This window comes from Brassica rapa, chromosome A10, assembly GCF_000309985.2.
Source record: "Brassica rapa cultivar Chiifu-401-42 chromosome A10, CAAS_Brap_v3.01, whole genome shotgun sequence".
Lineage (NCBI taxonomy): Eukaryota > Viridiplantae > Streptophyta > Magnoliopsida > Brassicales > Brassicaceae > Brassica > Brassica rapa.
Genome location: NC_024804.2, coordinates 2,790,201 through 2,806,603, shown reverse-complemented (window position 1 = coordinate 2,806,603; position 16,403 = coordinate 2,790,201). Strand labels below are relative to the sequence as shown.

The 16,403-nt window shown below is 38.4% G+C and overlaps 3 protein-coding genes across 4 annotated transcripts; 2 read left to right on the top strand and 1 right to left on the bottom strand.

The window, feature by feature from the left end:
* The first annotated feature begins 7,156 nt into the window (after positions 1 to 7,156).
* Positions 7,157 to 9,393, top strand: LOC103844032 (glycerol-3-phosphate acyltransferase 1). Its single transcript, XM_009120804.3, has 2 exons — positions 7,157 to 8,254; positions 8,352 to 9,393. Exons 1-2 carry the CDS (start codon positions 7,400 to 7,402, stop codon positions 9,210 to 9,212), a joined length of 1,716 nt encoding a protein of 571 aa, XP_009119052.1. The 5' UTR covers positions 7,157 to 7,399; the 3' UTR covers positions 9,213 to 9,393.
* A 130-nt stretch (positions 9,394 to 9,523) lies between these two features.
* On the bottom strand, positions 9,524 to 10,861 carry LOC103844033. The gene is made up of 4 exons (XM_009120806.3): positions 10,631 to 10,861; positions 10,349 to 10,548; positions 9,829 to 10,247; positions 9,524 to 9,736 (listed from the first exon to the last, which is right to left on the bottom strand). Exons 1-4 carry the CDS (start codon positions 10,791 to 10,793, stop codon positions 9,697 to 9,699), a joined length of 822 nt encoding a protein of 273 aa, XP_009119054.1. The 5' UTR covers positions 10,794 to 10,861; the 3' UTR covers positions 9,524 to 9,696.
* A 3,873-nt stretch (positions 10,862 to 14,734) lies between these two features.
* Positions 14,735 to 16,319, top strand: LOC103844034. 2 transcript variants are annotated; one of them, XM_009120808.3, is made up of 4 exons: positions 14,735 to 14,858; positions 14,982 to 15,080; positions 15,411 to 15,483; positions 15,975 to 16,319. In XM_009120808.3, exons 2-4 carry the CDS (start codon positions 14,996 to 14,998, stop codon positions 15,985 to 15,987), a joined length of 171 nt encoding a protein of 56 aa, XP_009119056.1. In that variant the 5' UTR covers positions 14,735 to 14,858; positions 14,982 to 14,995; the 3' UTR covers positions 15,988 to 16,319. The 2 variants fall into 2 exon arrangements, with proteins under 2 accessions (XP_009119056.1, XP_009119055.1); XM_009120807.3 differs by having other exon boundaries at positions 14,745 to 14,897; positions 15,975 to 16,316.
* The last annotated feature ends 84 nt before the right edge of the window (positions 16,320 to 16,403 follow it).

Sequence of the window (16,403 nt, the reverse complement as noted above, 5' to 3'; positions counted from 1 at the left end):
GTTACAATTCTCCCCCTGTTAATCGGAATTCGCCCCGAATTCCAATCTTCAGGCTTTAAACCTTAACATCCAAAACCCGAGGGGAGTTTTCAAACACAATCAAGGGAAGCACGAAATGACATCCTACTTGCTCAAGATCATTTAAAACCAACAATGAATTTAATAAATGAAATGGAGTAGGACTACAATAAAAAGATAGGTCTCAAGGTATCGCCAAAATCCGCGAATACCCTTATAACAAGAAAGGAAAAGCTAAAACCAAAGAAGAAAAACCATGTCCTACTCCTACTAGCTGACTCTGGAATCACAGCTAGCCACTTCGAACTGGAGACTTCTGCTCCCCGTCCGGCTTAGGACCAGCCACACGGCCACTCCCCGTCGACGACGCCGGCTCCTCTTCCCACGCTGAGTCCTCCGATGGATCCTCCTCCACCTCTACGTCCTCCTCAGAGCTCGAGATGGCGACGACCCGACGAGCAAGTGTCTGTTCCGCCTCCATTGCCTGACCGGCCATCCGGTTCACCAAGGCGAATTCCCATGGTTCCAACACACCAATCAACTTGCCCCGAATCTCCTCGCGGAGTCCTGCCGTATACCACCGGCACCAATCCTCCGCTGACTTGGGCTTGCATCTTTTGGCTGACTCCAGGAATTCCTCTGTGTACTCCCGGACTGAGCGCGGTCCTTGCCTGGCCTGCGTCAATGTTCCACACTGACATATTCCGGGTATTCTCCTCAGACTCTCTGCATCAATGCTCGGAATCTTCCTTGGGCGTCCCCGCTTCCTCGTTGGTACACTGTCCTCCATCCGGATCGGTCCCGGACCTTCCCTGGTCGGCCCCGTCTTCCTGGGGCGCCCTCGGCCCCTTGTGGGCGGCGTCATGTCCACTTCCGGTGCAAACTGGAAAGTACCCTGACCCTGGTACAATCGCCTGTACTCGGCTGCCCGCTGGAAATGGGGCATCAGAATCCGACGCCTCACGGTCGTCTCCTGGATGGGGGCGTTCGGCGGCTCCACGAACTCCACTTCCTCTTCGTCTGGGAAGAATGCAGGCACCACATCGCCCCAAGCGTCACGGTAGGGCTTGCGGGCGTAAGCCCTTGTCCCCTTTGGTCCATAGCGCATGCGTCTTTCTCCGAGCTCGTGATGCACTGGTGAAGACATCCTGCAGCGTAAAAACAAGGACCTGATCAGAACATAGTAGTAGTCATGCATAGATGGCAGTTTTCAATCAATTCTCAAACTAGCGCTGCTTAAACAGACAATATTCCCGGTGTGGTTCTTATCATCCCTTTTTGCCCCAAGATGATCTTTTTTACAGTCACCCCTTTTTCCCTAAGAAGATCTCATATCCTTATTAGCATTCTGCATTCTGTTCCATGATGACTCTCCATCATCCTTTTTACCCCAAGATGATCCTCCATCATCTTTTTTACCCCAGGATGATCCTCCATCGTCCTTTTTACCCCAATGATCCTCAGCCTAGTCCCCATAATCTGAAATCGGTTTTCTCCCACTGTCTCGTCCGTCCGCCCTTGGCCGCCCCGGTTTGCTCCTTCCGCGTCGGCGGCCCACGCCCTGGTGGTGGGACCCACACCCATGTTTCTTTTTTTTTTTTTTTTTTTTTTTCTACTGGGAACAAGCTTCACTGTGATATCTGAATGCCAGAAGTCCATTTCTTTGCAGGGTTTAATCCTTCCATGAAGCTGCGCACGCCTCGGCCTTGCATCCGTCTCTCCTTCCCAGGCCTCCCCGGCCCGGTGTGGGGCGGTGTCGTCCGCGAGACGCTTCCCTCCAGCTCGAATGTCCGGCTTTCCATTCCCCCTTAACTTGACGTGCTAGGCGACTAATCCCTCTGTATACTTGCCTTACAACTCCTTGTTACCCATCCCTGAATCTCTGAGACTCCATTACACCGCGGTACGAGGACTTTTTGTTGATCGGATCTTTGCCGGAGACTCTGAGTTGTTCGAATTCTCCTTCAACATGAGCTAAGACGGTCAATCAGAACCATAAAGGAAAATGGGCAATTTCGGAAATGCTGATCCCTTAAGTTAGTATTAAGGGACCTTAACCTGGCTCTGATACCAATTGAAACACCCGTCCCTCCCCATTTTCAACCGGGGTTCCAGGGCGCGGGGTTTAGGACACACATTTCTACTTTTCCGACATCTCCGTGTGTCCCGTTTCTGGTCCCATGAGTTTCAGGTGCATTTCCTTCCTTACCGTCGGCATTTCCACTTATAGTTCTGCAAGAATGGAAGAGGGAAAAGAGGGGTGAGTATTAATACTCAGTGAAGCGATTCTAGACCAGTCTCCCCCATGAGCTTTTATACTGCTCAATGCGAAACGAGAACCGACTAGTCGCTACACACATTTCTTAACCAACTATTAAAGTTCATTTCACAAAAAAACAAGCAGTGCAATGAACTCAGTCATCGCTCAATTCACACAATTCGGTTTATTATTTAAGACTCCATTCATCCTATAACTCTAGGACCTACACAGCTCAAGCGGACCAACCCTCCCCTTTCTTGCTGCGTTCCTGTGAGGTCGCCTGCCCTGTACACCCGGCATCCGGTTCCCTTGGATGTAGTCCATACCCCTTGCAGTGTATTACGACCCCTTCCCGCCAAGACTCGGCGTGACTCAATCTTACCGGCGCCTCTATTCTTACTTGCCGTTTTTGAACGCTACGGCCGCCGCGTTTTCCCATACTCCCCACCAGTCCCTCGGTGGTTCGTATTCCATTTCCATTCATTTCCCATACTCCCCACCCGTTCCTCGGTGGTTCGTATTTCAATCATTTAACCTTTCCTTTTTCCTTATCATTTCCTTTTCCTTAAACCCTTAGACTTTTTCTTACTTTCCTTTTTAGACGCCACCCGTTCTCGGTGTCACACTCAATCCATTCAACAATCATTCATAGATTTTCTATCATTCATCTAACAGACCGGTTAACCGTTCTCTTAAGATCCTACGTTCATTTCTTTATAACCATCCTAGCTCTCAATCACGACCACAGGTCTTCAACCAATCAAACAATCAATCAATCATCAACACACCAGTTTATTTAGAATCTTAAATCAGTACGAGAGTTCTAATGCAATATGATCTATCAACCTAACAACAAACAGGATCTAATCAATCCTAGCAACCCATTCAACAATATAAAAGAACATAGAACAGATCTGGGTAGAACACCTCACCTTAGCCTAGATCTGGATGGATCTGAGATGCAAGAGAGGTGAGATCTGAGATCGACGACGCCACACGGTTACCACCACCACTCGCGGCTGCTCACGGCGAGGAGAGAGAGAGTCGTCCGAGAGAGAGAAAGAGGCGCGGCGAGGAGAGAGAGAGAAGAGCCGCGGCGAAGAGAGAGAAAGAGAGGAGAGGCGGCGCAGGGAGAGAGAAGGAAGGAGACGACGGCTAGGGTTTCTGATCTCCGGGACTTCTCTGCAGGGCTTCGCTTCTAAATTTGTGATGGAAGGCTAAGGGTGGAGGCTTGCTTTTATAAGGGAAGCAAAGAACCCTATGGTTTTTAATCCAAATGGGCCGCAAAGCGGGCCTGTCCACACAAAAGTTTTTGGACTTGGGTTTTGGGGTGTTACAAGACTGTCTAGTGTTTAGACATATATAGGTAAGGTTGGGATTATCGCATAGGTGACATGAGTTGTCGTTCGGTTCAAGATTTAGATCGAGTTGGATAGTGACTTGTCTTTTATCTATTCGTACATGGGTACATGTCATGTCTTTTGGTTAGGATCAATTCTTGTACCGAAAACATGTTAGATTTTTGTCTAAAGTGTTTCCAATCGAAGTCAATATGTTTCATGTTTGCATTACCGATTCCCAAATACAAACAAAATATATTGTATTATTACACTAAGACCATTCAACATGATCATAAGAAAAAAACAACACAACTTATTTTAGCAACCAAAACGTTCATTTTCGTTAGGGCTTATTTGTGTAATAGCCATATTTGAAAGATAAATTAGGTGTATGGTAATGATTTTGACATAATTTACTGTCAGACATTTATACCTCAAATCATCCGGTTATATCCTTTTGTTTAACAGGTATCCAGTTGCAAGTGAGAAAATAGGCGACGTCGCTTTTTCTGTGGCGTATTTACAATCATATTCACATAACACATTTATTAACCACATACATATACACCAAATATTCTATTCCATATCGCCGAAATAGTATAGGATAATAATTCCACTCACAGACCAAAATTCTAAACATTATCATAACTTCTATAGTAAACTCTAAATCCCAATCACTATACAACTCCTAAATACTAAAGATTATCCCAACACCTAAATACTAAACTTTAAATCCCAATCACTAAGCCTAAATTCAAATATAAATTATAACTACATTCACAACCTCTAAATACTAAACATTACCCCAATCCTAAAATACTAAACCCTAAACCTTAATCACTAAACCCTAAACTCAAATATAAACTATAAACCCAAAATCCAAATAGAATGGAACAAAATAAATAACATAGTACATATTGGTGAAATTATGAAATATCTATGATTGCATTGAAGAAGTTAATGATGACCCCAACCATACCTCTCACCTTCTAAATACTAAACCCTAAACTCTAATCACTAAACCCTAACACAAATATAAACCCTAAACCCAAATATCAAAATCTAAAAAGTACATAATATTATGTAATATTAAATTATATTATATAATATTGAACTATACAATATAGATCATAGTATGATTTTTACATGTTAACAAACATGTACCGATAGTGAAAACTTAATAAAATTACAAATAATATTTATAAATAAAATAGAACACTTTTTATTAACCGTCAAGTGGAATAGAACATGATAAGATAATATAGTAACAGAATACATCGCATAACAAATTATAAGAAATATATATTGTTTTACATTTCTATTATATACGCATAGATGAAATTGGTTTCAATTATATAGATGAAAATGATCACCACTACCCAAGTCTTATCGCTCACCACATGAATCTTTGAAACTCTATCATACCACATTTCTTCACCATCAATAGAGACAATTTTATCAACAATCCCACAAATTTGAAAAGAAACAGATTCATTGGCCTACTATAGTTACTCCTCATCATCAGAGCTACAAAACAACATATATTATATTATGATTATCAGTTATCTGGCAATCATAACTCACATTAGCTTTAAAGTGGAAATCATTTCAAACCTGAACAACGTCTACCAACTTCACATGGAAGGTCTAAATCTTCCATGCCAAACCTGAACAATGAAGATAAGAAAGTAACAATGAGTTATATATTCTACAGATTAAAATGGATGATAATGAATGGTATGGCATACATTGCAAGCATTCAAACACATCTAAATAGAATAGTTTGTCGCAAGTAAAATAGTTTGAACTGACAATTTATTATATTCCACTGTAAATAGAATAGAAATAGAAAATATCATGCTCCGTTCATACGCAAACAAATTGTAATACAAATGCTATTCCATACATCAAACTATTCCATACATAGTATCTCCGCTAAAAATCACAATTCAATTTTAACAAATCCGAAGAACAACCGGATAAACCTCAACCCTAAATCAATTGCCTAACTGTCGGCTAAAAACAGTTCCGACATGCACCTGGAACGATGTTATAGAGTTATCAATTATATAACCCTAATTCCGAGAAGAGACCAAATGGAAAAGAAAATAACAAGAAACGACGAGAAGATGAAGAGATTCGAAGGCAAACCCCAAGAACTTACCGTAGTTCCAGATATCTGACAAGAATAGAGGAGGTGAATTAGAATAGGAACAGTTTGTTACTATCTGCCACTGCAACTTTAACGCCAGCCGGTGGCGGATGATTTCACAAGAGGAAAAGAGAACGCGATTGTAAAGAGTGAAGAAGACGTCAACGAAGCTTTGGAAATCCGTGGAGGCGACGATGTGGAGCAAATCATCACCGAAGACCATTAGAATGCGAGGAAGCTAGCAAGTGAAGTAAAAAAGAAAAATGTGAAGTAGGGCAAGCCACGTCTTATTTTTTGAAGTTAATAATTAGAAAATTTAATTATTTGTTTTCATCAGGTTGCACCGGTTAAAGGGAAGGCTAATACAGTATTATTATATAAATGTAACGGTGTGTATATGAATGTTAGGTAAATTGGTTACCCAGTGAATTAGTTTTTTTTTTCATGTCATACACCCCAATTCCCCTTTTCGTTATTTCATGTGATGTGTTATACAAGCTCTCCACATTTACGTATAAAACTCGAAATTTCTTTTAATATTCTTTTTTTTTTTTTTTTTTTTGATAACTCTGGTATCTGGGCAGTCACATTCCCAACTATCCCCCCAAAAGGGGTCCAGCGCCCCAACGGAATGTCAAACATGAAACCACCCATAATTTCCATGAATCAATTTATACTTTTCAACAAAAAGGAGAAACAACACTATAAGTTTTGAAAAAGTGTGCAGAGTTTTTGTAATAAAAAGAAAGGGCCGGTCACCAACTGCATAACCTAATAAGTTGTTAAAGCTCTGCAGAAAAAGTGCACTCTCTTTGAAACTTGGGAAGCAAATCAAATGCGCTATTTAATATATAAGTAAGCGTGTTCACATAACGTTATGTTTTTGTGAACTGTTATCAACTATGGTTATATATGGACAATGGTGGCTTATTGAGGCCACGTAGTATCTTTTTTGTTAATCAAAGTATTATATGTGGAAACTAAAAACACGACATTTGTCGTAAAAGTAGCTAGTGGCAACACCTAACTCGTTGGATTTCTAACCGTGATAGGGTTTTAATGATCGCAGTCCCATCCCTTAATGATCATTATAGTCAACGACTCAAACGTGATCAAATCTTGCGTGGTACGTTGCTATGATTTTATGCGTTTGTGATCAGTGAACAAATAGTATATAGATGAACCGACGTGTATAGACATTAAATATAGAAAAAAAGCAAAAGCAAAAGCAAAAGCAATAGCAGTGAAAATCATGTGATGCATGACTGCAACAACACTATAATGTATTGCTACATTCGTTAGATTTATGTATGCAAATAGCCAAATACAGGTAGAAAATTAGAATCATCAACATTCAACCACAACTTCTTGGAAACGAATACAAACACGTACTAAATTTAATTCATAGACGTTGTGGCGTACAGTTAATGCAAGATGTGTGTGTTAACCAAAAATTTTAAAAAGGCAAAAATTAAATTAAATTAAAAAAGGGTCAACCTTCACACCACCTCTGCTCTCGCCTATCATCACTCACTCACTATATATAAATCTCCTCTGGAAACCTCTTTGTCCTCTTCAACACATTAACTCATCTTTCTTTCTTTCCTTCTCTCTCTATAAGCCTTAGCTATGGTGTTTCCAGAGCTTCTAGTGATTCTTGCAGAATGGGTTCTTTACCGTCTTCTTGCTAACTCATGTTACAGAGCTGCAAGAAAGCTTAGAGGCTATGGTTTCCAGCTTAAAAACTTCTTAAACCTCTCCAAATCACAATCTCAACACAACACTTCTCATCTTCTTAATAATCAACAACAACAACAACAACAAAACCAAGAAAATCAAGATTCTATAAACCCTCTCTTCCCAAGCATTACAAAGTATGAAAACAGAACATGCTCTGTTTCTCCTGATGACACCTTGGTCTGTGACATCGATGATGTTCTTTTAAGACAGCTTTCGAGCAAACACTTCCACGCCTTCTTCCCTTACTTCATGCTCGTAGCCTTCGAAGGAGGATCCATCATCAGAGCGATCATTCTCCTGGTCTCTTGTTCTTTCCTATGGGCACTGCCACAAGAAACCAAACTCAAAGTCCTCACTTTCATAACATTCTCTGGTCTTAAAGTCAAAGACATGGACAACGTTTCCAGGTCGGTTCTACCCAAGTTCTTCCTTGAGAGCTTGAACCTCCAGGTTTACAACATCTGGTCTCAAACTGCGTACTCCAAAGTCGTGTTCACCACCTTGCCTCAAGTGATGGTGGAGAGGTTTTTGAGAGAGCATCTCAACGCTGATGATGTGATTGGGACTAAACTGCCAGAGATTGAAGTTATGGGGAGGAAAGTCTACACCGGCTTAACTTCAGGATCTCTCGTGAAACATAGAGCAGCCAAAGACTACTTTGATAACAATAACAAGAAGAAGCCTGTACTTGGTATTGGAATCTCTTCAAGCGTTCAAGATCACACCTTCATCTCCATTTGCAAAGTAACTTTCTTCTTTCTTTACGTTTTCATTACTTCTAAGTTTCATACAAAAAAGTAGTTACTAACTTTTCAGTTTTCTTCTACGTTTCTCCTCACAGGAAGCTTACGTTTGTAATGAAGAAGACTCTATGAACACTCTGCCTAGAGAAAGATACCCAAAGCCATTGATATTCCATGACGGGAGATTAGCTTTCTTGCCGACACCATCAGCTACACTCGCTATGTTCACATGGCTCCCTATCGGTTTCTTCCTAGCTGTCTTCAGGATCTTGATAGGAGTCTTGCTTCCTTACCACGTAGCCAACTTCTTGGCTGCTATCTCCGGTGTTAGGATCACTTTTAAGACGCATAACTTGTATAACGGCCCTCCGGAGAAAGGTAAGAGTGGGGTCTTGTATGTATGCAACCATAGGACCCTTCTTGATCCTGTCTTTCTCACCACTTCTCTCGGCAAGCCCTTGACCGCGGTTACGTACAGCCTAAGCAAGTTCTCCGAGCTCATTGCACCTCTCAAGACCGTTAGTCTCAAGAGAGACAGGAAGAAAGACGGCGAGGCGATGCATAGACTGCTGAGCAAAGGAGACTTAGTGGTTTGTCCTGAAGGGACCACTTGTAGAGAGCCTTATCTGCTGAGATTCAGTCCTTTGTTCGCTGAGTTGACTGAGGACATTGTTCCGGTGGCTGTGGATGCTAGAGTGAGCATGTTCTACGGGACGACCGCGAGTGGGCTCAAGTGTTTAGACCCTATCTTCTTTCTGATGAACCCTAGGCCGGTTTATTGTATTGAGATTTTGAAGAAGTTGCCTAAAGAGATGACTTGTGCTGGAGGTAAGTCAAGCTTTGAAGTTGCAAATTTCATACAGGGAGAACTTGCTAGAGTTTTGGGGTTTGAGTGCACTAATCTCACAAGGAAGGATAAGTACTTGGTTCTTGCTGGGAATGAAGGCATTGTCAAATAAAAATAATCAGTTTTTTTTTTGGGTTTTGTTTAATAGTTAAGTGTCATTTCAGGACTTAGATGTTTAAATTCTATATGGTTGATTCGTTGGCATCATTTCACTTTTTATCATCTTTTTTCTTTCTCAGGACAACTGATATGTAATGGGAATGTTTTGATTATACATAGTCTTTGTTTCTTGATTTGTTTAGTCCAGAACCTCTACCTGTCGCTTTAATGCTATCAATTTTGTTACTAAAACATCTGAAAATCATTGCACAGTTTGGTATCTGTAGTTAATTCATATATTAAATTCTATCTGCAAGGAAGATATGTCATGAATGTTTATGTTCCTATGTTGTATATATAAATATATATCACATCAAAATTCAATGTACCAAACTTAGAAGATAATTAATATTCACATCACACCAAGATAATGTCCATAGACCTGAATGAGTATAGAAATGCTACACTGTTCATACCAAGAAGAGGAGCTTGAGGCACTAACTGATGTTTGCTTCTTTGCAAATGATACTTGCAATCCTACACAAGCAAACACAATAAAGATTCATGTAATAAGTAATACTAGAGTGATTAGGTGTAAAACTTAAGTGATTTTCTGAGTGTGTTATTACCTTTCCCTCACACAACGAATCTCTTCAAGAATCTCTGATGTTTGCTGAACCTTTAGATTCTTGGGTTTATCTTCATGACTAAGCACCAACGACGCAACATTCACAACAGTAACTAGCTCATCCTCGATTCTGCCAAGTTTCTGGTCTAGATTCTCCAGGAAAGACTCATAAGAAGACACTTCACTGAAGATGTTACCAGTTAAAGCCTCTTCCAGTCCAGTTTCTTGGTGTTCCTCAAAGTTGTTTTCAATAAGTTGACTTTCCTGAGAACCCAAGTCAGTTTGGTCATTCTCATGCCCTTCTTCAGTAGATTCAGGCTTTGGAGATACAATGTGAACTCCATCTGAAGTCCTCTCTCTATCTACTTCCAGATCTAAAGATATGTTCCCAATCAGCTGTGTTTCTTTGACAGATATTGCCTGAAACCAAACCAAGCTTTCTCAAACACATGTTTCACAGACAATTAAAACACAATAAACTCAAAACTGAACTAGGATTGTTGAGAATTCTCTCACTGTACCTCGTTGAGTTTTGAAGAAAGGGTATCAAGCAACTCGATACGAGCTTTGGCCTTGTCCAAAGCTTGCATGACTTTCTTCTTCTGGAGAAGCAACTCTCTTGCGTCATTCTCTTTACCCGTCTGAACATGAAGAGAAGCTTGTCTACGTAGATTCTCTGCAGCCTCAGATAATCTCAAGAGTCTCAACCTATTACTATTTGCTTTGGACCAACAACAAAGACAACATCAAACAGGGCACTACTCATTCCAAATAAGAGGGAGATTAGCAGATAAAGGTCAGACCTTTAGCACGAGTGGACTCTGCCTCCGCGTGAAGCTGATCGAGCTGGGAGCGGAGAAGCTCGGAATTCGCGGTGGAAGCGAAGCACTTGAGGGTCGTCGGAATCCGTCTAGACCGGGCAACCACCAACGGAGCTCCGACGACGCTCGTCGTCGTCGTCGCCATCTTTGATCGTCTTCTTATTACAAAGCGCACACGCGCGTGGATAAAGAGAAGACAAGGTAGAGATGAGAACCCGGTTTAGTCCCACATAACCGGAATTAACTAACTGGTTACATTAACCCGGTTTACGTAACTTTAAGAAATCCGGTTAGTCCCAAAAACCGAAATCCTACAGTAAACCGGTTTACGTAAACCTGGTCGGAACTAATCCAATGGTCAAAAAGACAGACAATTCCAGCTTTGATGTGGACCAAAATCTCATATGGACCAAAAGGTCAAAAAATAATCTACAGCATCCAAAAAAAATCTGTATGGACCTCTATCATGTAAATTACTTTAACACCCTTAATGAAACTAAATTAAAATAAAATTAAAAACACAAAATTAAAAAAAATTGTGGTCGCCGGCGTAGGGTTTTCTTCTTCCTCATTCTCTGCGTCTTTTCTTCTACTACTCATCGTCTTCAACCATGTTCCACTGCATCGGCATCAAAGATGAAGCTTGTTATCCACCATGTTAAATGGCGTCAAAACTCGTGACATCCCTTGCTTTATCTTGAGCTCTGATGCCACAACCTCTTCTCAGCTTTATTCTCCAACTCCTCCGCCGGTTTGGTGAGCCACAACCAAACCTGATTGAGACATCGATCCCAGCGATCCCAACAGCTTCGGTGCTCAGCATGTATTCGACTCCATGACATCTGCATCGTGGATGAAGCTCTTTATCCACCGTGGCCTTCTCTCTTCCAAGACCAGAGCTTGAAATCTTCACTGAACCCATGTGCCTTCACCACACTACGATTCACCACCACAGCTTGTCCTCTCTAAGTTCTCTATCCGTCACTTTTCCCTCATCTCTCTTATGTGACCTCTGGTGATCCCTTGTGTCAAAGACGAGTATAGCATACTCGACATGCATGAAAAATCTTGCTTTCAAGGCCTAAGTATTGAGAAATGGAAGCTGAATCAACAGCTTTTTCAGGTCCTATACCAAGACTGAGCTCTGTCAAAGATACATCTTCAATAAGAGTGGGATCAGTCAGAGTTTTGATGTTAAGCCTCTCGAGATAAACACTTCACTGAAAATTCTTATAAAAATTAAAGTGGCCTTTTGCGTTTTTAACTTATGATGTGTATTGAAATCTGCAGCTATTGGATGGTCTCTCTGTGGAATGTAGGAAGTTTAAAGATGTTTTGGAGAGTAAAGTACTTATAATCTCAAAAGATATGAAAGATGACAGGTCTAGTAAAAGCAGCTAAGTGATCAGTGTTGGCTTACCAGCTTATGAAATTATCTATGAGATTTTATAGTCTGTCAAAGTCAATACATCCGGCTTGTTACTTAATAAAGTCTCAACCTTTTATTTTGTTTTCTTACTTTCACTTCTGATGATTTTTTTTTTGTCATCTACTTCTGATGATTAAACAAAGAACATAATATTTTATTTATCGGCACGACACTCCCAATGTTTTACGTGACTGCATTTATGCTAAAGACACAAAAACAAAATAATTTAATGATTATCATTTACGTAACATATGTAACTATAACTTTTATGAATATATTTGATTTATCTTTACAAACATCAAACATATTTTTACATGTGAAAGTATTAGTAAAAGCCCTAAAACTAGATATATAAACAATTGATATACTTTTATTATATATTAGATGAGTATTACTGGTACAACTGGTACAAATTTGACATTCAGAAATTGATAAAATAAATTTGGCATTCTACATGAGAAAACAATCTCATTCCCAATTGGTATGTATTCAAAAAGTTTCTCTTAATTTATTTGAAATTTTGGAAAAACAATTATTGCATAATTTCATAAGTTTACATGATCTACCTTATACTTTTAAGGTTTGTTAACTTATTTGTCTACATAATTTTTGGAAAACATACATGAAATGTATTTATACGAAATTGATGATTTCATTGTAACCGGGCAATGTCATGTAAACATAAAGAAGTGGTACAACTAAGGTAATTGTATTTATTATGAGGTACAACTAATATTTTTAGATTTTACTGCCAAAGTACAACTATGCACAAACTGGTACAACTAAAAAACTAGTACAACTATGTATCGTCGGTATAACTAGAAAACTGGTACAACTATTTATTGTTTTATTTAGTATTGTTTAAATGTGTATTACGTTTTAAACAAGTATCATGTTTTAAACATTGTGGTTGAACACTGACCTCGAGTAGTTGTACTAGTTGTACCATTCATATATATCATTATCACTTGTCATTATTTGTTTATGCAAAAAGTAGTCAAATGACCAAATTAGTGTGTGTTTATAATGGTCTCTCCTAACAATTTTATTTTTTAAATGTTTTTTGGCAATTATTTACAATATCTCATAAGTTTCCATGTTCCACCTTATATTTTAAGGGTTTGTTTACATGTTTGTCCACTATATTTTTGAAAACATACACCGAATGCATTTTAACAAAATTTATGATTCAATTATATGTGATATCAGATAGTTAAACATATAGAAGTAATACAACCGGGGTATATTTATTTTTAATGTGGTACAACTATTTTTTTTCAATTTCACTGTCAAAGTACAACTATGCACAAACCATTACAACTCAAAAACTAGTACAACTATGTACAGTCGGTACAATTATAAAGTGACTCTGAAAGTGATGATACACATAATTTACAACAATTCATTTAGTAATTGATGTAAAAATATAAATTATTTGCATCAGTTCATTTTACAAAAAATTAGTCTCAACTTAAGAAGTTATTCAAAAATATATATCATTTAAAACTACTGATTTATATCATTTACTAATTAAATGTAATTTTAACAAAATTATTTGATTAAAATGATTTATTTTGTTAAATAATATATTCTTTTTCGACTTGTGATGGCTTATGCATCATCTTTTGTTTTCTCGGTGAAAGTATATTTCTATTGATAAAATCCAGAGTTGGTTGGATGGCTCTTTGAGACATGCATGCAGGGAAGAGTGAATTTTGGAGATTTTTTTTATCTAAATCAGCTTTCTCAATTGGATCAGCCGCTATGGTGATTGAGATTTTTAAGGAAACTTCCAAAGTATTTAGGGATTTATCGTAAGGATCCATTCTTTTTTAAGGATTTTTTAACTCAACTTCCAGATCAATTTTTAAATCTAAACTATAAATACAAACTTATAATAGGTTATTAATAACGAAAATAAACTAATATTTTCATATCAATAAGCTTTTTTATATTTTCATTTTTTATTTGGATAACTTAATAAAATTTCATAATATTCTAAAGAATCACAAATTTATGTAATGTTAAAAAATATATGAGTAATTCCATCAATTTTTTTAAAAAAAATACTATCAGATATTTTGTGTTTTTAGCGGGTTAATAGTGAGTTTTTGGATTTTTACCGGGCTCTATCTAATTTTTAATTAACGTTTTTTTTTCATTAAATATGAACCGGATTATGTATAATGTATCGGGTCTATTGATTTAACCACGAATCCAGGTCGGATATGAAAAAAATTCTTAAAACTCAAATATTATTATAATCGGTGTTTTACACTTTCTATTTAAAAACAACAATGCCACAGCTATTATAAATTGTATAACTAGTTCAAATGTACAATTAGTACTGCTAGTACAACTGATATAACTGTATAACTAGTACAACTGATAACTGTACAACTGGTATAACTGTACAACTGATATAACTGTACAACTAGTACAACTGGTACAACTGATAAAAATAATTTTAAATATTTAAAGTTAAATGAATATGGGCCGGGTTTTGGGTATTGAGTTTGGGTTCGGATTTAGTTGGTTGGGTTGGTAAATAAGTTAAAGTTTTTAGGTTTGATGGACATTTTGCTGACTTTTCATATTAAATTTAATTCTAAAAGAAATTCAAATTATAAGGGGTCCATAATAGATTTTTTCAGATGCAAGTGGTCCATTATAGAATTTGATCCCTTTGATGTCTCCTTGTCTAATTTTGATTTCTCTATTCGGTACTTGAGACTGTGGAGTTAGAAACGATTACCATCTCGTAGATCTCGAATCTCTTAGGTGCTTTTTGTTATATGATCTGTATCACGTTTTTGCGTGGTAAATTTTGAAACTTGGACTATGTGTGTTTCCGATCATTGAAGCCCAGATTTGTAATCTCCTGTCTGTGTTTTTTGGTTGTAGGAAGTGGATCAGATATGAACTGGGTTCAACGAAAAATCTACCTTTACAATGTCACGTTCGGGCTCTACATGCTTGATTGGTGGGAACGATACCTCTTCAGTATCCTTTTTCTCCCTCTCTCTGCTTGAGTCGTTCTCTTGAGAGATCTTGCTTTGAGAATGATGATACTCTTCGATCGTTAGGAAGATATGCAAGTTTTGATTTTTAAACATAAATAAATAAATGGTTCCAATTGCCACTGAGTTTCTTTCACTCGTGTTGTTGTCTTAAAACAAATGTCTCTGTTCATTCTTATGATGGCATTAAAGAGTTTTTTTCTTTGCTGAATAGTGTTTTTGAGATTAACTTGATACATTCTAGAATTTTTTCCAAGGACATGAGATCTCTGCTTTTGCATCTTCTTTGGCTTTCCTCAACTCTTCTTTTCAGATGGTTTGGTGGTAGTCTTGATGTGGTTCGTAGCATACAATGGTACACGCTACTTTTCTGAACTCTTCAAGAGGTAACAACTCTTACTTCAAAGTTATGCACAGCCCACCACCTCTATGTTGTTTAGTCTGCTTAGCGCTTCCTGTAGGCTATCTTCATAACCTTTGCTCTTATGGTTTATATTAGTGGATTTCAAAGAACGTGTGTTGAATTGCACTATGTTTTGTCACCTCAGTTTGAAATTGTTTTCTCATGCTTCGTAGTTTATGTCTCCCCCGGGATTTTGTAGTACAGAAAGATTACTCCAGCACTGCCGCTTCATTCTCTTTCTCTTATGCATTTAGTTGGGGGTGGAGATATATACTTCATACCATAAGCTTACTCCTTTGAGTGGGGTTGAGATTTGAAGTCTTTAGTTTACTTGCTGCTTGATATCCAAAGCTTTGGACGCTGATTCTTTACAAATTAAAGCTGTTCTGAGAATCATTTTGACGGTCTTTCTTGTTAAATTTCTATTTGCAGTCAGTCACAGCTTAGGTACACTCTTTTATCTTTGTATTACAGGCATTTGACATGAAAGCAATGTCTTGTTTCTCGTGCGCGGTAGAGCATGAAAACTCTGGAACCACCTAAGGCTTACCACGTTTGGTTTCAATTTCTCAGACGTATACCAACAAAACCTCCATGCTGCTTCACCTCCCTTTTCGGCTTTCTGTTAGCTTTCCTCCAAAGTTCGACATCACCTAGGACTGTTCAAATTGTCTATGTGTCATTTGTTACCATGCTTTTGGAGTTCATAGAACTTATTTACAGACACATTAGATTCCAAGTCTTTTTGTTGTATTCCCAATCTCTTTTGAGACATAGCCAAACCAATACTACAATGATTGTGGTGTTTTTTTTTTACTCTCTGACTAGTAAATACTACTTATCATTCTTCATCACTTCGATACCAAAACACGAGACATAGGTTTCAGACAAGGCCGATAGCTT